General features: G+C 49.3%; 1 protein-coding gene across 2 annotated transcripts in view; it reads left to right on the top strand.

Moving 5' to 3' along the window:
* Positions 1-18,894, top strand: part of Ranbp10 (RAN binding protein 10) — a 59,849-nt gene extending 40,955 nt beyond the window's left edge. For both annotated transcript variants that reach the window (XM_036187599.1, XM_036187600.1), the window contains 11 exons: positions 493-660; positions 5,167-5,189; positions 7,272-7,456; positions 11,188-11,300; positions 12,577-12,685; positions 12,784-12,932; positions 13,114-13,309; positions 14,053-14,174; positions 14,627-14,772; positions 15,078-15,189; positions 15,520-18,894. In XM_036187599.1, coding sequence (XP_036043492.1) covers positions 493-660; positions 5,167-5,189; positions 7,272-7,456; positions 11,188-11,300; positions 12,577-12,685; positions 12,784-12,932; positions 13,114-13,309; positions 14,053-14,174; positions 14,627-14,772; positions 15,078-15,189; positions 15,520-15,650 — 1,454 coding nt within the window. In that variant the 3' untranslated portion in view covers positions 15,651-18,894. The remainder of the gene's footprint in view (positions 1-492; positions 661-5,166; positions 5,190-7,271; positions 7,457-11,187; positions 11,301-12,576; positions 12,686-12,783; positions 12,933-13,113; positions 13,310-14,052; positions 14,175-14,626; positions 14,773-15,077; positions 15,190-15,519) is intronic.
* The last annotated feature ends 1,249 nt before the right edge of the window (positions 18,895-20,143 follow it).

The raw sequence follows: 20,143 nt of genomic DNA, 5'->3' as shown, positions 1-20,143 counted from the left end.
GCTAAATCCCCAACCCCACTTATACATATTTTTAACAGCTGAGCATGCTGGTACTCTTCCTGGAATCCTAGCACTTGGGAAATGGAGGCAGGAAGATCAGAAGTTCAAGACTAGCTTCAGCTACAGAGTGAGTTTGAGGCTATTGTGGATGTCATGAGATTCTGTCTGAAAAACAGAAACAGTGTAACAGCCCACCAGGACAGACTTCTTAGATTCTAGCCTGCTCCTTCATGAGGCTTCCCCTTTTGCATTTGTTTTCTAGTGAGTCCTTTCCAGGTTTGGGTTCCTGCCTTAGCTCCTCAGAGGTGATGATCTGGTGGACTCTGTCAGAAGACATGTGTGTGCAGCTCAGCAAGCCCATGTCCACAGGCAGCTCTGTGAAAGACCATACTCCTGAGTGCTGGCTAAAGCGGAGCCTGGGAGTATAACTGAGACCTTCAGAGCCTTCTATCAAGTACATATTCTCAGCTATTGCTGCTCTCTTCCCCACAGGTTGGGACAAACATTCCTATGGTTACCATGGCGATGATGGGCATTCCTTCTGCTCCTCGGGAACGGGTCAGCCCTACGGTCCCACATTCACCACAGGGGATGTGATTGGCTGTTGTGTCAACCTCATCAATGGCACCTGCTTCTACACCAAGAATGGCCATAGCCTTGGTAGGTGCATAGGAGACCTGGGAGGGTCTGGCCTGTGGAGCCACTTTGGTTGATGAGAAACTCAAAGGGAAGTCAAAGTGGTATCATGGAGCCTCTGTACAGCTCTGGGGAACTGCAGTCATTTCCAGCCATTGGAACCCTTTCAGGTGAATGGAAGGCAACAGGGCATGCCCAATTGTTAACCCGTCCTTCAGCTGCATTATTGGAAAAGCCCAGGGTGGATGCTGAGAGTGGAACAGTGTTCTGGTCATGATCCTGTCTTGTCTTGTCTGTCGTACCTGATAGAGAAAAAGTTTGGAGACCCTGAGTGTAGTTATCCGTGATTATGGTTTAGATTAGGGTTTGCATGTCTATAACCTGGCCCAGGCTTTGGCTAGTTCTTCTGATAGTGGGGTACTGAAAGTACCAGTGAGGGCTGCCAGACAGAAGGTAAACAGTCAGGAACGAGTGAAGTAGGGATGGAACTCTGGCCCGTTCATGGTTAACATGAAGCAGCATTGACAGAATTACAAATAAAAATTCAGAGAGAAATGGAAGGATGGGCTGGAGAAAAGGCCAGGAGAAAAGGCAAGTGTCTGGAGGCTAATCTCTAGTGATGGGTCTGAGAAAGAGGAATGGAGGTCCAGCAGGATAGATGGGGTGGGTGCACTTGTGAGAAGAGGAAGTTGAGGAAGGGACTGGACTAGTGGAGTGAAGGAATATATATAGCAGTAGGAAAGTTGGGAGTCTGATGCCCTCCTTGAAAGGGGCTGTTCTCCAAATGTATAGAAATTCAACTTTAGAACTTGACCTGGACGTGGTGGTGAATGCTTGTAATTCCAGGACTAGAGGGATGGAGTCAGGAAGAACAGAAGTTCGAGGCCGCCCTCAGCTGTAAAAAGGGTTTGAGGCCAGTCTAGACTATAAGAGCACTGTTCAAACAAAACGTGTCTGAGGAGAGGGAAGAGAAAGAACACGCCAGGTGTGACACATGAAATCTCAGCATCAGGAGCTGAGGAGGATGGTTATATAACTACTACCCATGTGCTGTGGCATATGTGTGCCCCTATTCAAATGAACACATACATACACAAGATAAAGGGACTAGTAAATGGCCACACTGTCCCAACTTGGTCCCTAACTGCTGGGTTTGCCTGTCTTGCAAGGGTCTCTGCTCTGACCATACTCTGCTTCTTCCAAGAAGAGGACCTGCAGCACCTTACTAACCAGTCCACCAAGCTTTGCAGAAATGGAAACTGGGGGTCCTGCTTCTGCTGACTTCTGGGGCAGTAAATATCGGGCTTAATATTAATAATAAGTGCTCAGCCAATAGCTCAGGCTTGTTACTAGCTAACCTGAGATCTCAGGAAGGTTTTTTGCTCCTCATTCTGATCTCTGACTCTAGCTGTTTCCTCACTTTGGGTTCATCTGCTGCCAGAATCCAGGGGCTCTTGTATGCTCTCATCATGTGCCCTTTGACCACCTGTCTGCAGCAGGCTCAGTCCTACCCCTTTATGTACCTTGCCTTTCATGTCCCTGTAGCTTATCCATCTTGCTTACAGCATGGTGTCTGTTGTGGATATAAGGTTGGGAGAATACTATGCTGTACCTATAGTACCTGTATATTTAGTACCTCCTTTGGGCCCTATAGATGTGTGCTAGGACCACCAAAGGGCCTCACACTCTTTGCCAGCTGGTCACCTCAGGCCATTTTGGGTATTCATCTGCCTAGTGAATTCTTTTTATGGACCCTATGCAAAGACTTACTCTACATGTTTAAATAAACTTGATGTGGTAGTACATTGTTTTTTCTATCCTTTAAAAAATCTTATTTCTTAATATTTGATGTTAATTTCAAACTTTTGTTAACATACTAGAAGAGGAAAAAGCCAAGATTTGAGTTCTGCTTCTAGTTAAGCTTTCCTAGATAGACAGCAACCATTAAAAACCAGTTGTGTGGTCCGGAGATGTAGTCCAGTGGTAGAGCATTTGCCTACATTCTTCAAGATCCTAAGTTCAATCCTTAGTATCACAAAGTAAGGCAAAATAAATACAAAAAAGCCAAAGAAAGAGTCAGTTAAGCTCTGTCTGGTAGCACAGGCTGTAATCTCAACTTCTTGAGGCAGGGGCCTTCAAAGCTCAGGGCCAGATAGGGCATCTTAATAAGAATCTGTCTTAAAATTAAATAATGAAAAGAGAGTTGGTGATACTTGCCTGGCCTAGTCAAGTCCCTGGCTTCCATCCTTAATGCTGGGGGGAAAAAGAATCAGGTATGTTAGCTTGAAGCTCATGTTTTACCATCTGCCTACAAGTGTATTTTTGAGACCTAACTGAAAATTAATAGGTCCTGTCTTTTACATTTTCTGGATCATGGAATTTCATGAAGTTTGAGTGATAGATGTTTGGTGAATCTTCCCATGCCATGTGCCATCTTATTAATGTGCTTCGGCTCTAATCCCGCCCACTTAGGGAATTAGAATTACATATCCTACTTGTGGCCTCCCTGGTCCTTTTCTTTGTCATAGCACTCAGGCCCTGTGTGCCATCATTCAGGACCTCCTGCTAAGTTCAGGGGCTTGGGGGGCCAGCTGGCTTATAGCTGCTTCCCCAGTCCTGTTAGTGGACCTGGCTCCTCAACAGCTATTTATAAGATAGTGGAGACAGAGGACTGATATCTGGTCTACAAGTGGTCTGTGTGCTTGTAGATTCTTCTTCATGTGGTCCTGTACTGTCCCATACAGTCTTCTGTTATCAGCTTCAGGGCCCCCAGACCCTGTTTGATCAAGGGTTCTTCTTATCAGCAAGTCTGGCTGTCTTGTTTGCCTGGCCTTTCTTCCTGTGGGTCTACACAAATCTTACTATTATAGTAGCTTTGGTGAGGCTCACAGGGCCTCATCAGGGAGCAGTGGTTCTTCCCACAGTGCAGTAAAAATTAGTTCTTTTCCTTGTTGTCCTGAAAGCCCTTCGAGGATTTGTCTTTCCTGGTGCTGTTGTGAGGCAGAGTTGGGCAGGCCTGAGTGGGTCAGCCTCTGTCCAGAGTGTGGCAGTTTTCTCACTGTGTAGCCAGCCCATGCAGCCAACTTGCACTCAACCTCGTGGTGTGGGAAGCAGCTTTCATAGACTGTCTCATTTTTGTTTGCTTGTTTCTTTTTTTTCCCCTTGAGGTAAAGGGTTAGTATAACCCTTTCTTCAGATGGGCTAGAGCACTTTGGGTAACTTGCCAAAGGTCACATAGCAGTGACCGAGAGCAGGAGCTCCCCCCCCCCCCTTTTTTATGTGGAGCTGAGGATCGAACCCAGGGCGTTGCGCTTGCTAGGCAAGAGCTCTACCACTGAGCTAAATCCCCAACCCCAGGAGTCTCCCTTTTAATGTCCCCTGAGCATTTTTCCAAGCCTGGGAGTGAGTAACATCTTAGATACCTAAGATCTACAAGGGCAGCTTCATGAGGGGCTTCTGGTGCTGTGACTCTGGCCCGGCATGTGAGGCGGCTCACAAGTGGTCTTGGGCCAGGGAAGCATAATAAGGTTTTTGACTTTCACTCATTGAAGAGCCAAGTAGCTGTGCAAAGAATGTTTCATCTCTCCTTACCTTGGGTTTTAGTCTGTGGACTAGTGGGAAATCACGTGCACTTCCTAAGGCTGTTACCAGCCTTCACTGTGCTGTTTGCCAAGTTCCTGTTCCCTTCTGGATGAGGGCTCGGAAAGTCCTTTGGGACCTCCAAGGAGTCAGTGGTTTGAATACCCCTAATGCCAAAAGCCGAGGGGTTCCAAGATGATGACAGACTATCTAAAAACGTGGTCTGTGAGGTGTTGGAAGAGGCTTCCTTGGCTCTCACATTCTGATGCACTACTCTAAGGATATTGCTCAGGTCTTCTGATATGTTTGGGGTTGCATGGCCTCCACCCTTACTGCAGCTCAAAAGTGAAGTCTCTAGAAGATGCATTTCCCACTCTTGACAGGAGGGTTTGGAGATGCACAGGCCATTGTCAGCCAGTGCTAAGATAATAAGGAACTTCCAAGGACTTGGAACTAGATAAGCAGCTGCCATCCTCGCGGCCTGCACTTCTCTGTCAGCTTGGACTGTTAGACTCAGACTAGGAATGTTGCAGATCCACCACTACCAACATCTCAGTGACCAGAGCAAGGCCTTTAACTCTGACACTTCTTTTTCTTGCCTGTAAATGGGAGAATGAACAGAATGCCTGGTCCAAGGATTGACATGAGGAGTGGATCAGGTAATAGATGATAAAGGGTAAGAGCACACATAGGTTTCTATGAACATCTTTTAGATCAAGAGGCTTGAACAGCTTTAGGTGATACATTACTAGGTAGAAAAACCATAGGCAATTAATTACCTAAGGTTCTGGTTTCCCTTTTGGTTGGATTATCCAGCAAGAGGAGGGCCCAGGCCTAAAAATACCAGGGCCTAGTACATGTTTGGCCACCATCTGCACCTCAAGTTCACAGAGGCATGGAGACCACGGCATCCCTATCTAACGGCCTGATCACTGTCCTTTCCTCCCCCAGGTATAGCCTTCACGGATCTCCCGGTAAGTACTGCCAATGGGTCTTCCTCCTCCTGGGCTGTTGAGGGCTGCCTGGGGTGGGTGGTGGTACCTGCAAGTGCAGGGTGTGGAGTCTGGCCCTTTCCCCAAGCAGGGATGTGTGATGTGCTGCCAGCTTAAGGGTGCCAGTAGGGATTACCTGCTGGCCGTCCTCTCTTCAGCAAGGCCTGGTCTTCTTCCACGTCTCTTAGCAGGTGACAGAAATTTGTGGCATTTTCTAAGGCAGTTGTGGTGGGTGGGGATAGACTGGTGGTGGAATGAGGGTAACCCATGGCGCAGGCTGATCTGAATCAGATGCCTGTGACTTCCAGCCAGTGAACTGGGGTCTGGCATATAGGGATTGCTCCTGAACTTTTAGGAATCAGGTCCTTATACAGGCCATCAGAGATCCCTGAGGAAAGCCAGCACCCCTGGAAACTTTAGAATGCTACCATTCAGGGTTCCCCTAAGCCTGGGAGATGAGTTGTAGAGGCTCTCCTCTTCTTAGAAAGGGATGGGGTTTCCTGTCAGCTTAGTTTGGGACTCTTTCTCCCACCGTCTCGGTCCCATTACTTCACTGAGCTGTTCAGGCATTGTCACATGCAGAGCCTTCACCCAAAATGTTGGGAGCCTGCATGGGTCTGTGTGCCCTGGCTGGTTCTGAGGAGAAGTTTCTTGACTTTGATGGCTGCTTTAGGATCCTGGGTAGCCCACTTTGCCCCGAGGAGTGTATTGGTAATCTGAGGGGCCTCTGAATCTTAACTGCAGTACCCACAGTCATGTTTGAAATTCCTGTCTATGTATCAGAATCCTTCCTTCCTACCTGGAGGCCCCACAAAGGGGCTGTTGTCCTAGGCAAAGGGAGCAGACTTAGAAGAATTCTGACTCTGGCTGGGGAAGCATCTAGGTATGGAGACATGACATGAAATGAACAGACGTGAGTGTGGACAGTGTGCTGTCACGTGCTGGAAAGACTGGGAAATGCCCCTGTGGGCTTTGCCTGTGGTGTAGAAGATGGGAGGGGAAGAATGGAGTTGAGAGTCTGTGGGTTCAGACCTCATGGTGGGCTAAACCCATGTGCCTGGAAACATGAAGTACTTGTAAATGACCCATCACCTGAGAGTGGAAGATGAGAGGGCTCAAGGGAGTCAGAGGTGGTGGGGCACACCTGTAATCCTAGCGTTTAGGAGGTAAAGGCAGCAGGGTCAGCTCAAGGTCATCAATTACATAGTGAGTTTGAGGCCAAATGGGCGACCTGAGACCCTATCTCCCCTTCCCATCCCCTGAGACAGGGTTTCTCTGTGTAGCTTTGGAGCTTGTCCAGGATCTATAGACTCGACTGGCCTCGAACTCACAGAGATCAACCTGAGAGACCCTATCTTAAAAAAAAAAAAAAAAAAAAAAAGTGGATCAGGGTTCCTGAGGAAATGTGTCTAGTGGCATGGGAGGTGGGTGAAGCTTTGGGCATTGGCAGTAGGAGCCACAGGAGGCACTGAGTGAGGGTGTGACCCGACTAGAGCTGGTCATGGAAGTGGGTAGTATAAGCAGAGAGCTCCATACATCACTGGCTAGAAAGCCTGTCCCAGGAAGAGGAGCAACCCCTCTCTCCATGACCAGCTCTAGAAGCAACTCACCAAATTCATTTGGCTATTATCCTGTGTTCCTCATTTCCTGTGTCACCCCGGCCCCTCATGTACCTTTTCTTGGTGGCCAAGGACATCCTTGGCCCTGCATCTCTTTCTGGGAGCAGCCATAAACCCTGTAGCACGTTTTTATTAGTATGTATGTAATGGTGTGCAGTCCTGTCTGCTACTGTGTACCTTGGCCAAAGGCCCTGGGCACAGTGGCCTTTGATGCAGAACAGAGGACTTTCCATGCTGAGCCTTGCTTTTCTTTTTCTTCTCCCTTGAAGCTTTTGGTGTAGCTTTTCTGCTAGGGAGGTGGACAGAATGTGATTTATCCCTGCTGCCTCTGGCACGCTACCCTCTTCTAGCTCTAGTATTGGCTGGTGGGACTCATGGAAGTGAAGAGAAGCCCTGGAGCCCTGCTGCTCTCTGGGGCTTGACTGACATTCGTTCTCCTCCTCAGGCCAACCTCTACCCCACCGTAGGCCTGCAGACTCCTGGGGAGATTGTGGACGCCAACTTTGGGCAGCAGCCCTTCCTGTTTGACATTGAGGACTATATGCGGGAGTGGCGTGCCAAAGTCCAGGGCACTGTCCACGGCTTTCCCATCAGTGCTCGGCTCGGCGAGTGGCAGGCGGTGCTGCAGAAGTGAGTGCTGCCCCTCTCCCCTAGGCCTCATGGTACCGTGGGCCTATGCAGTCCTGCAGACGCTGCTAACAACCCAGCTGCTGCTCCCTCTCATCAATGGCTGTCTCCCTCTTTGTACTTTGGAGCTGCTCCTAGTTAACCTCGCCTGGGCTGGAGGGAAGACTCGGTGGTTGAGAGCACACAGTACTCTGGTAGAAGACCTGAGTTCAGTTCCCAGCACCCGTGTCAGGTGGCTCACAACCACTTGTAACTCCAGCTCTAGGCGATCTGACATCTCCAGCCTCTCTCAGTGGCACAAACCCACACATAGACTGCATACATACATATAATTAAAAATAATAACAAGTAAAAAAACCAAACCTCCCCTCAGGCAGCTCACAAGGCTCCTGTGTGTAAGATCACCAGCACAGGGCAGGTGTGGTGGTGCACGCCTTTAAGTCCCAGCAGTCGGGAGGCAGAGGCAGGCAGATTTCTCAGTTTGAGGCCAGCCTGGGCTACAGAGCAAGTTCCAGGATAGCCAGGATTATGTAGAAGAGCCCTGTCTCAAAAAACCATTAAAAATAAAATCTGTAATGCCATACTTTGGCTTGAGATCACTTCCCAGGGTCAGCATCCAGCTAAGTATCCCTGTATCCGTGGCAGAGCGGTATCAGGAAGTCTTCCTTAGAATGAGCCGAGCAAGCTCCTTGGCTAGTTAATGTCTGAAGAATTGTCTTGGAAGCCAGTGTTGCTGAGATCCACCAGGGCCCGAAGTTTGGGTCTTTATTTCACTAGCCAACTGCATACCTGGGTGAAGCAATGACTATTACTCGTCCACCTGTTAGAAGGTGGATGTGAGCTTGGCTCCCAAGGGCAGGGAAGGGCTTGGCTGCAAAGGCACCAGGGGGCCAGGGGTAGGAGTGAGTTCTCATCCAGTCTTACTCAGTGAGTCTCTAGCCCCCACCTCCCCACCTCCCCCCTTCCCCCCTCTCCCCCCTCCCCACCCACCCACCCCAGCCTTTCTCTTGGTTCTCTCTCTCTCTTGTAGTACTGGAAATTGAACCGAGAGCTTTGTGTATGCTAGGAAAGCACTATCACAGAGCCACGTCCCCAGTATTCAGCCTTCTTTTCTTGGGGGATTGACTAAGATAGACTTAAGGAAGGGCTGGGGTTCGGGTAGACCTGGGAATAACAGCATCACTATCTCTGGTTTCTAGCCCAGCAGCTAAGAAGTGCTTCCTTGAAGGCCAGAGCAAAGCCATTCTCCACAATATACTTGCTGGTTGGGCAGGAGAAGAGATGGAGTTACTTTCAGGGTCGGGCACAGCACATGGATTTTTTTGTTTTTATGTATGTATCCATGATGCCTGTATGCGTCCTATGCAGCATTTGCCAAGACCTGCGTATAATTTGTGTTCTGTTATTCACATAGCTTTATTTTATAAAATTAGAAATGGCTAGGTTATCTTAGAGATAGAGCTATCAACAGCTTCGTGTCTGACTGGCTTGCCCTGGTGAGACTCAAGTATTATCATTCTCCCCTTCCCTCCTCCCGAGACAGCAGTAGAACCCAGGTCCTCATACATGCTAGGCAGCCACAGTACTGCTGACCTGAATCCCCAGCCCCTGTTTCTTTTGCTGGGATAGGTAACCCTTTCATAATAAAGAAATTTACATATATAAAGGGCTAGAAAGATGGCTCAGAGGTTAAGAGCACTTGCTGCTCTTGTAGAGGACTGTGTTTGGTTCCCAGAATCCACATGACAGCTCACAACCATTTGTAACTCCAGTTCCACAGGATTTGATACTCTTCTGTATTCTGCAGGTACCAGACATACACACAGTATATATGCATACATGAAGGCAAACGCTCAAATACATATAATAATAATAATAATAATAATAATAATAATAATAATAATAATAAATGCTTAAAATTACTTCCTTAGTGTCCTCTAAAGTAGTGGGGTTTTGTTTTGTTTTGTTTTGTTTTGTTTTGTTTTGTTTTGTTTTGTTTCTCAAGACAAGGTTTCTCTGTGTAGCCCTGGCTGTCTTGGAACTCACTCTGTAGACCAGGCTGGCCTCAAACTCAGAGATCCACCTGCTTCTGCCTCCTGAGTGCTGGGATTAAAGGCGTGAACCACCACTGACTGGCTAAACAGTATTCTTAAGTCAAAGAAGCTATATTTTATTTATTTATTTTTATTTTCTATGAATTAGTGCTTTGCCTGCAGTTATATTATGTGCGTTGTGTGTGTGCCTGGTACTTGTGGAAACTAAAAGAGGGAATTAGATCCACTGGACCTGGAGTTAAAAAGGGTTGTGAGCCACTATATGAGTGCTAGGAACCAAACTCAGTCCTCTGCAAGAGCAGCAGGTGCTCTTAAAGCACTGAGCCATCTCTCCAGCCCCAAGAAAGTACATTTTAGGGGTATCTGATGTTCATATGGGCTCATCTGAATCATGGTTTTTTTGGTTTTTATTTTTTGTTTTTTGTTTTTCAAAATTCACTGCTCTTCTGTTGATGATCAAATGCCAAGCATTTTGTTTGTATTATCTTTTTTTTTTTTTTTTCTTTTCCCTCCAAGACAGGGTTTCTCTGTGTAGTTTTGGAGGCTGTCCTAGAACTAACTCTGTAGACCAGGCTGGCCTCCAACTCACAGAGATCCACCTGGCTCTGCCTCCCGAGTGCTGGGATTAAAGGCATGTGCCACCACCGCCCAGCTGTTTGTCTTATCTTATTTGTCACTTAAAACATAAGAAGACTAACAGCCAACGTTGCACACAGCCTCAGAACATTTCCCATACATCTCCTATCCACATGAGTTGTAAGAGCTCATCTATGTACATGTACATGCACACATATGCATACACATAGCACTGCTCAGCCAGCTTTAGATGGGATTAAATTGTTGTACATTATGCCCTTCCACAAAGATTGTGCTCCTGTTAGCCATGCTGTGCCTGTCTGTTCCCAGCAAAATCAGCCTGATCTTATGAATTCTTGGGCGCCTGATACATAGTATGTCATGGAGTTAATTTGGACTGTAGATTAATCTCCTATTACTCTAGAGCAGCGGCGCTCAACCTTCCTGATGCTGCGACCCATAAATACAGTTCCTCCTGTTGCTACTTTCTAACTACAAATTTCCTACTGTTATGAATCACAATATAAATATCCGATATGCAGGCAGGATATCTGATGTGTGACCCCCAGAGGGGTTGAGAACTGCTGTTGAGGGCCAGCGCCACCACCTGGCAGGCTCACCAGGGACAAAGATGCTTGTGCCTAGTACAGGCAGCCCCAGAGTACCACTCTGCCTTTCTCACTATTTGCTTTTGTTTAGTACTTCTGTCAAGTGTGGGTGTGCCGGGCAACCTCTGTATTCTGGCAACTGCCACACTGCCTGGCTAGTTGCCATTTTAGGCAGCCCTGAGGTAAGCTCATTGACCAGATCTGGACTTGCTGCAGTCTACTAGAAGGCAGCCATGTCTATGAGATTGAGGGCAACATATCTCAGAGAACTGTAGCCACTCCTGTGGCCTCTGAGCACAGAGGTGACAGTCCCCTCCTACCAACAGTCGGAGTACCTGAGGGAAGTTTTCACCTTCTTCGTCCACTCCCAGGTCACACCTCCAAGGTGTGTGTAGGGGAGCCCTCAGGGGTGTGTGTAGTCTGTCCCCCTTCAGTGCTGTACGGGAAATGTGGTTCTTGAGTGTTACCTTGTTCTTTTTTTTTTTTTTTTTTCTAGCATGGTCTCATCTTACCTGGTGCATCATGGGTATTGTGCCACAGCCACAGCTTTTGCCCGAATGACTGAAACCACAATTCAGGAAGAACAGGCATCCATAAAGAACAGACAAAGTAAGGTTAATTTTTCTCTCCCTATGGCTCCTTCCCTGCCCCTGAATCTATGGATTACTCCTGTTAGCCTGTCAAAAGTCTAGTCCAACCCTGTCCTTAGCATCCTGGAGACCAGCTTGCTTGTTCCAGTGCTTGCTCCTGTCCTCCATTCAAGATACAATTGTCACCTGGGTAGCCAGTGGCCCCAGAAGGTCTCAGAGCAGCATCCCTAACGTAACACATTTGAAAGTCAGGTACAGACCTGGTCCTGGCATGACAGAACTCTGTTCCTCCATGTTAGTTTCCTCTCCTTGCCCCCTGAATCCTGGGTTCTAGTTGGCCTCCTATTTGTGATCTTCCAGAAGGAATGTTTGTGTTTTACTCCACCATCTTGTCTTTCCCATCGCTCACTCAAGGTTAATAGTTCTGCTTTTTCTTGGCCAAAGAGAGGATTCGGTGCTCAGACAGGGTGAAGCTGATGCTCTCTGACTATTGTCATACTGTCTCCCTGATCCCTACCTCTAGTCCTGCCTGCCCTTTGCAGATAACCTGTTCTTTCTTGACCAAAGGCAGCTCTCCTGGTGTTCTGTGTGTTTGGAACCCTTTCATGGGAGGAGGGATAGGATAGAGAACAGAACCCACCCAGTATAAGATAGGAGGAGAGGAGAATGTGGGTGAGTGGATATATTTATGAATGTGCCTGTGAATGCCTACCTTTGTCTCTCTGAGCCCGTTATCTCCGTGTCTGTGTCTGTGTGTGTTCATGTGTCTGGGTCTCCTAGAGAAGCTGCGCTCAACTAGACAGATGGAAAAGTATCCTATCCTAGACTTGGAGTCTACAAATGAGGGAGCTTCAGACCCAGCAGTCATTCACAGCAAGAGTCCTAGGCAGGAGTGAGAAGGGGGCAGGATGACTGGAGAGGCACCATCATCAGAGAGGCCAGTGCGAGGTAGACTGCCTCTCTCCCAGTATGGAGCACGCTGCAGCATCTACAGATTGTCAAGGTCTCCCAGCCAGGGTTCTCCTCACTAGCTGGCTTCTTATGCCCCGTAGGAGCGGACTTCCAGACTCACCTATCTCTAGGCTGTGAGTTCTTATTCTCCCTTCATATTCTTAAAGACTCCTTGACAGCTGACCCAAAGCAGCCTCTGCTGTGGTCCTGGGCAACCAAGTTCTCTCAGCCTTTTCTGTGAGCTTCTCCAGCTAGCAGCATGCCAAGAGCCCGCACACCTGACTTCAGGCCAGGGATATGGAGGGGACCTCAGCCCTTACTCAGAGCCATGTTCTTCTCTACAGAAATCCAGAAGCTGGTGTTGGAAGGCCGGGTGGGTGAAGCTATTGAAACAACCCAACGCTTCTACCCTGGGCTGCTGGAACACAACCCCAACCTGCTCTTTATGCTCAAGTAAGTCAGGTTACAGTTCCGGAGCCTGGCCCGCAGCTTGCACCAGGAGCCCACAGCCTGGGCCAGCCCAGAGTGTCAGTTCTCCGCTCCCTTCACAGGTGTCGGCAGTTTGTGGAGATGGTGAACGGCACCGACAGTGAGGTCCGCAGCTTGAGCTCCCGAAGCCCCAAGTCCCAGGACAGCTACCCTGGCTCCCCCAGCCTCAGCCCCCGACATGGCCCTAGTAGTTCCCACATGCATAACACAGGTCAGCCATTCTTGGGAGTTCTCTGGGATGAGCTGGTGTGGAGAAGAATGGCCGCCCCAACTACCTTTCCTTGTGGTGGACTTAGGACTGACTGCTGGATTGGGTGGAAGGGGAAAGGCCACTATGGCAATCCCTAGGGTCCCACCTCTGACCTGCCTTCTCTGACCCTCCTGGCTTCTAGGAGCAGACAGTCCCAGCTGCAGCAATGGCGTTGCTTCCAAGAACAAACAGAACCACAGTAAATACCCCGCACCCAGCTCCTCCTCCTCGTCCTCCTCATCCTCCTCTTCCCCGTCCTCCATCAATTACTCCGAGTCCAACTCAACAGACTCCACCAAGTCCCAGCCCCACAGCAGTACCAGTAACCAGGAGACCAGGTGCCTGTCTTGCTCCTCTCTCCCCACTTCGGTTCTGTGCCCACTGGGCCCACCACTGGGCAGTCTCCTTTGAAATGCTGCCTTCTGCCCTTCACCCTCACGTTTGTCATAGGTTTTGCCTGGATTGCAGCCTGTGGAAAGGTCAGGCCAAACACTGGTTCTGGCTTTTGTCCCTATTCAAGAGATAGCTGTCAGTCCCCTTGACCCTGCCAGACTTGAGAATGTGGTGGCCTACACAGAGACTCCTTCTCCAAGGAGGCTGGGCCTATTAGAACCTCTCGGGTCAACGGGAGTTTTTTTATGAAATCAGGCCCATGGGTAGCCAGGTGACCTGGGCTGTAGGCTGCAGCTCCAAATGGCCTTCAGCAGGTCCTGGGCTGACCTTAGTTTGGGTCCTTGCCAAGGCCTCAGAGATACCCAATCAGTTCAGTTGGTAGGGATGAGCGGGATATATTGAAGAGGTGTATCAACTCAGAAGAGAGCTTACTGAGAGGAGTCCCAGGGGCAGCTTTGGGGGCAAGAACAGGAATCATGTAACAAGCCCCTGGAGATAACTGTAGTAGGGCTAAGTTTCAGAGCCTAGAATGCTTGGTTATCTGTCCTCTCATGTTCCTGGCAGTCCTTCAGTTTGATGCCATTCTGGGACCCATTATGGTCCCTCAGGTAAACTCCTTCGGTTTGCCTGAGGCAAAGGTCAGCAAAGCCTGGATAGAGGCCCAACTCATCTCAGCTCTTCTCTACAGTGACAGCGAGATGGAGATGGAGGCGGAACATTATCCCAACGGTGTGTTGGAGAGCATATCCACACGCATCGTCAATGGTGCCTACAAGCACGAAGGCCTGCAGACAGATGAGTCCAGCATGGGTAAGTGCTGTTCCTTAGTGTGACCTAGCCCTGTGTTCCTTGAGAGGCAACAGACAGTCCCAATGCCCACTTCCTCTTAAGAGGGGCTAAGATGGCAGGCTCTGGCAGCTTGAGAAACTGCAGGTGTCCTGAGTCCTCCACTCTTAGTCGTTCCTGGATGCACCCTTGAGGTGGCTTCCGAGGTGAAGGAAGGTCCATGTATGCTGCCAAGACCCCTTCAAAGGCCAAAGGGAGTTTGAGAATGTGGACCTCATTAGCTCCGTGCAGGCTGGGAAGGGGAGGTTTCCAAGCCTTGCCCCACCTCTGGTCTGTGTGCCAGCTGGAAGTAGCTGCTCCACCTGCTTGCTCTCCTAGCCCTTGCCTGCCTTTGGCAGAAGCTGTAGCTTCATGGGGTCCTCCTTCTTCTTCCCTCTCCACCCTCTAATGTGTTTTCTGCTGACCTCTGGGTGCAGATGATGGGCATCCACGGCGGCAGCTCTGCGGGGGCAACCAGGCTGCCACAGAAAGGATCATCCTGTTTGGCCGAGAGTTGCAAGCATTGAGTGAGCAGCTGGGCCGAGAGTACGGCAAGAATTTGGCCCACACGGAGATGCTACAGGTATAGGATAAGTCAGGTCCTCACACAGAGCAGTTCCCCATTTGATGCCGGGGCTCTGGGAACATCTAGGGGCAGTAGTAATAGCCAGAACGGGCTCTAGTTATGTCTGTAGTGGAATTTGGAGTGTTTAGGGTGTCCTGGGTGTTCCTCCCATTCCAAGATCTAAAGAGGGTATATATTTGCCTGACTCTATAGTCCAGGGATATTGAGCTCTCCCTGGGCCCCTGCAGTCTTCTGACCTCCTCTGGAGCTATGGGAATATGTAGAGTGTGCTACATTCCTCTCATGGATGCTCTGTCCCTTAGGATGCCTTTAGCCTACTAGCATATTCAGACCCCTGGAGCTGCCCAGTTGGCCATCAGCTTGATCCCATCCAGAGGGAGCCTGTGTGTGCTGCTCTCAACAGCGCCATTTTAGGTGAGTGCATCTAATGAAAGCAAAAGTTAACCCATGAGTGTGGTGACCACCTTCCTTCTTCCTAGAGATAGACAGCATCAAGGTTGGCATAGGCCAACTGAGTTGGCCGCTAGTTCATGGCCATGGGCCAGGCCAACTTACTTGCTCTAGAGAAGGCCAAGGTCCTCAGATTCCTGTCATGAATGCAGGGCCATGGCCGGTGCCTAGAACACTCAGACAATAAACACTGTTCCAAGAGTTCTGTCCATACCTCTATAAACTCTAGAGAACTTTGACCTGCGCCCAAGCCCTTGGCTAGGCATTGACCATGTCTCATAATCTCCTCCACAGAGTCTCAGAACCTGCCAAAGCAGCCGCCTCTGATGCTTGCCCTGGGCCAGGCATCTGAATGTCTGCGGCTCATGGCCCGAGCAGGCCTGGGATCTTGCTCTTTTGCCAGAGTCGATGACTACTTGCACTAGCTGACCTTCCTGGCTGGCTCTGTCTGGCCGTCCTTCAGCCTAGGGCTGGAGCAACTCTGCCCTCCATAGGCACCTGGTACAGAGACCTGGAAGCCATGGGCAGAGTCCCACGCCTCCTACCTGGCCGGTCCTCCCTGCCTCCCTCCCTCCCTCCATCCCGCCCTCCTTCCTTTCCTTGTCCTCTCCTTCTGCCTCTCCCTCCCACGTGCAGCGGCCTGTGACACAGTATTGGCTGGTTACTCATGTAGCGGCTTCTCCTTTAAAGGAGATTTTGTTTTGAGGAGAGGTTGGGTTTTTAATCTTTTTCTTCCTCCTGACTGAGCCGCCAGTGTCTCTCTCGGGAGAGTTTGTGCTGAGCTGGTTTCTGCTGATTTAGTAATGAAGCCTGTCCAGGTTGATGATAGCTTATTATTTTCATAAGTAAAAAACAAACAACAAATGAGATTATATATATATATATATATAAATATATATATATTAAAAAAAAAAAGATGCAGTATTTATCATAGCACTAGTGGTCCAGCACCTCTTGGGTGAGGCTGTCCAGACACCATGTGTTTTTATTTGAGTCCAACTCATTAAAAAAGAATCATCTCTTGTCACTTCAGTCAAGTGATTTGTTTATTTTAGGCCCCCCCTTTATTGAGCCACAGGTCCAGCTGAGGCTGCTTGGTGGGCAAGGTCAGGCTAAGCTGCTTTGTAGCATCCCAAGAGGTATGGGTCTCTAGGCCCCTTATAGGTAGACAAAACACAGAACTGCAGGTCAGGGATTCAGGGAAGTGAGGTGGCTCAGGGCACACAGCAAAGCAAGGGAACACAGGGTCCGTAGCCAGCACTCTGTCTACCGCTCTACCCTGCCTTTCACTGCCTGCCTTGCCCCTCTCTCCCATCTCAGTGCCCTGCCTTCCCTTGTTAAGATGGCCAAATAATTCATTACTCTCAGTTGAATGCCTGGAAACTACCTGCCTTCAACCCAAGAGCTGCTGTATGCCAGGCTGCCAAGAGGAAGACTCCATTCCAGGACAGAGGCCCTTAAGGACAGGCTGGCTGCTTTCTTCCTGCCTGGGTCTTCACCATCACTGCCCAACTCTGATGGGATTGATGCTTCCTGTGGAGAAGTTGGTACCTCGTGGAGGCTGAGTCTCGGCCCATTGGTCCAGAGTGGATGGAACCCTTGGCTGCCTGGTCCAGATTCCCTGCAGCTGTGGGAGGCTGCTCTCTCTACAGCTTGGCCCCAGCGACTCTTAGAAAGAGGAGACTCCATGGGCCTTACAGATGTCCTAGCAGCTGTTGGATGTGGATCCTCACAGCTGGTGGGACAACAACACACCCTACCACCACAGGGCTGAGATGCTGCCAGGATGTGGGTGGGCCATCTGGGGAGGGGACTGTCTGCCAAGGAGGAGGAGGGTCTATGGAGAGGAGACCTGGAGGGGTCAGGATCTCCTCACCTGCTTCACAGGGTGAGTGAAAAGCCCAGGCAGCCTCTGCAAAGAGTAGGTCCAACTGTGGCAAAGCCCCAAGTGATTTTCCAGTCCCCATCTGCATCTGGGCTGGGTGAGCCCATGTTCTGTTGGTGGACACAGAGATCAGTGGTAAAGCTCAAGATGTTCTGTGCCTACTGGGATGGCCTCACCAGGCCCACAGCTGGACAAAAATAAGTTAGACCAGCTGTCAGTGAGGGGCCAGGTCTCTGACTGAAATCTTCCAAAATTTTGCTCTGGGGGCTAATCCTACAGGCTACTGCATTTTCTTGGTTCCCGGCAGGGTCTTGGTTAGCAGCTTGTCAGGAGGTTTTGTCCTGTGTAAAGGAAATTTCATCCTGTCCACAGCTAGAACACCCAAGCTCCAAACTCAGGTTGGAAAATCAGGCTGTTGCAGTGGCTGTCCTCGAATTTGGGTATGAAAACCGGTGGTATTTGCAGAGCGGTGGAGTTTTAAAAAAAAAAAAGTCTCCACCTCCTCTCCTTTGCCAGTTAAAGGAACAGGCCCAGGAGATGAAGTGACTTGGCCAAAGCCACACAGCAGAGTGGCAGAGCCAGGACTAACTATTCCTGTGGGTTCGATAGTCCTGTCTAGACCTAAAGCAAAATGGCAAAAGAGCTTTGTGAGGGGTTAGGCTGGCATGACCTGGGCAGTGCCTGAGCAGCAGGTACCATTAGGAGTGTGACAAAATTGGGCATGGGTGCTTAGACTTGGGTTGTGGAGCGGCTGAGAGGGCCTTGGAGGGCTCGGGACTGCTGTGTGCTGCATGGGGTTGTGTGTCTACCTGGCTCGCACTCAGTACCCACGGCCACCTCCCCATTTTCTGTGCCTTATCTCACTGTTTCAGCTGAGTCCAAGTTGTTTACTCTGTTCCTCTCCAGAGGGGTTCTCTGTCCCAGTTGGACAGCTCACTTTGGGGACATAAGCCTTTGCCCCACAAGCTGTGGGGAGGGCCAAAATCAAGCTGCTGGAGCCAGTTGTTAGTCCTGTCCTGTTGCAGAGGAGCCCCGTATGTACCCCCATTCCTACTAGCCTGTTTCCAGGAGCCTGGAGTGGGGTTCTTGGATGCAGCTTAGTAAAGGGCTGGACCTGACCCTTGTGGGCAGGAGGACCTGGCTGTGTTGGATTGTCCAGCCCTTGGGGAGCAGCAATCCCTACTCCCCTTCCCTTTGTGGCACCAGATGGTAGCTCCTTGCAGAGCAAGGACCAAGTTGGCAGACCACTCAGAGTCAAAAACTCATCCCCACCCCTTCCTGGTGAGTCTGTGGCTGGGTGTAGGCTGGCAGAACAAGGATATCACAAGCTAGGGAAGTAAGGACTGCCTGGCTCCCCAGCATCTTCCCAGCCCTTAAGCACAACAAGATGAGGCAGAGGACTGTTGGGGCTGAACGTTCCTTTGGTTGCTCACAACTCAGGTATGCATGTCATTTGGCAGCTGGACAGCAGAGCCCCATTTCACCACCAATCGCAGGCATTTGGACCTGTGGCCAGATGGTGGCTTCTGGCTGTCCCCAGAGCCCCCTCTTCGCATAGGTTCCCTCCATCATCAACTACAGCTGAAACAGGCATCCTCCACATTGTGCACACTGGTTCTGCCTTTGTCCTTGCAAGTTGATACTCGGCATTAGCATGAAACTTGTGGTGTGAGAGGGTTGACAGAATTCTAACACAAACATCCTATTAAATTGTACTTGAGATGAAAAAATTCCGGTTGTATTTTGACAGAATTATTTTTATTAAAATACACATCCATGAGCAATTGTGCCTCATTTGTCTGGTCTTACTAGGGTCAGTGGGCCTACCTTAGTGCCTCCTCCTCCAGGACTTGAGACTTCATCTTTGCAAGACTCCAAGAAGGACAGGGACTTTAGCTAGTTCTCTCTTCAGATAGCTTTCATCTTAACAAGGAAAACAAGAAATTGACTTCAGAAGGGTGGGCTGCCGGGTCCTTTTACCTCCACAGAAGAGCCCCCACGTTGGTCATCCAGTACAAAGTGGTCAGCCCTGATCAGAATCATACACAGAAGTAACAGACCAACTGAATGGATTGTATTAACACACAGACACTCACATATATATGTAACAATAACAAATAAAGGCCATAAGCCGGGTGGTGGTGGCGCACGCCTTTGATCCCAGCACTGGGGATACAGAGCCAGGTGGATCTCTTCAGTTCAAGGCCAGCCTGGGCTACAGCATGAGAGCCAGGACAGGCACCAAAGCTACACAGAGAAACCCTGTCTCAAAAAACTCAAAAAAAGGGTTGAGGATTTAGCTCAGTGGTAGAGTGTTTGCCTAGCAAGCACAAGGCCCTGGGTTCGATCCTCAGCTCAAAAAAAAGAAAAAAGAAGAACATGAAATCAAGAGCTCAAGGTAGGTGCATGGAAAGGATTGGAGGGAGAAGAGGAAAGGGATAATTGATAAAATATTTAATTGAAGCTGGGTGTGGTGGCATTTTCTTTAATCCCAGCACTTGGGAGGCAGAAGCAGGAGGATCTCCTGAATTTGAGGCCAGCCTGGTCTACAAAGCAAGTTCTGTATCAGAAAAAAAAATTTTTTTGATGTAGTATGGGGGTTGGGTGTGATAGTGTATGTATACCTTTAGTCTGAGCACCAAGAGGCAGAGGCAAGCAGATCTCTGAATTAAAGGCCAGGCAGGCCAGGACTACACAGTGAGATCTTGTGTCAAAAAAAAAAAAAAAAAAAAAAAATGTGGGCTTCAGTGGTTGAGAGAGCATTTGGTGTTCTTCAGAGAACCTGAGTTCAATTCCTATCACCCACATCAGGTGGCTAACCAGCCACCTGTAACTCCAGCTCCAGGAGGATCTGACACCTCTGGCCTCCCAGGGCACTGCACTCAGGCACATACCCACATTCAGATATAAACCTACACACAATTTTAATAAAAATAAATCTTTAAGAGGAAAAAAAAGGGGGGGTGTAGCATATACTCAGTATTCATGGAAAGGGTTCCAAGAGACTGCTTTCTTTTCCACATTTCAGATTCT

Source organism: Onychomys torridus, chromosome 5 (assembly GCF_903995425.1).
Source record: "Onychomys torridus chromosome 5, mOncTor1.1, whole genome shotgun sequence".
Lineage (NCBI taxonomy): Eukaryota > Metazoa > Chordata > Mammalia > Rodentia > Cricetidae > Onychomys > Onychomys torridus.
The sequence above is the reverse complement of the archived record's forward strand: the minus strand, read 5'-3'. Positions and strand labels throughout refer to the sequence as shown.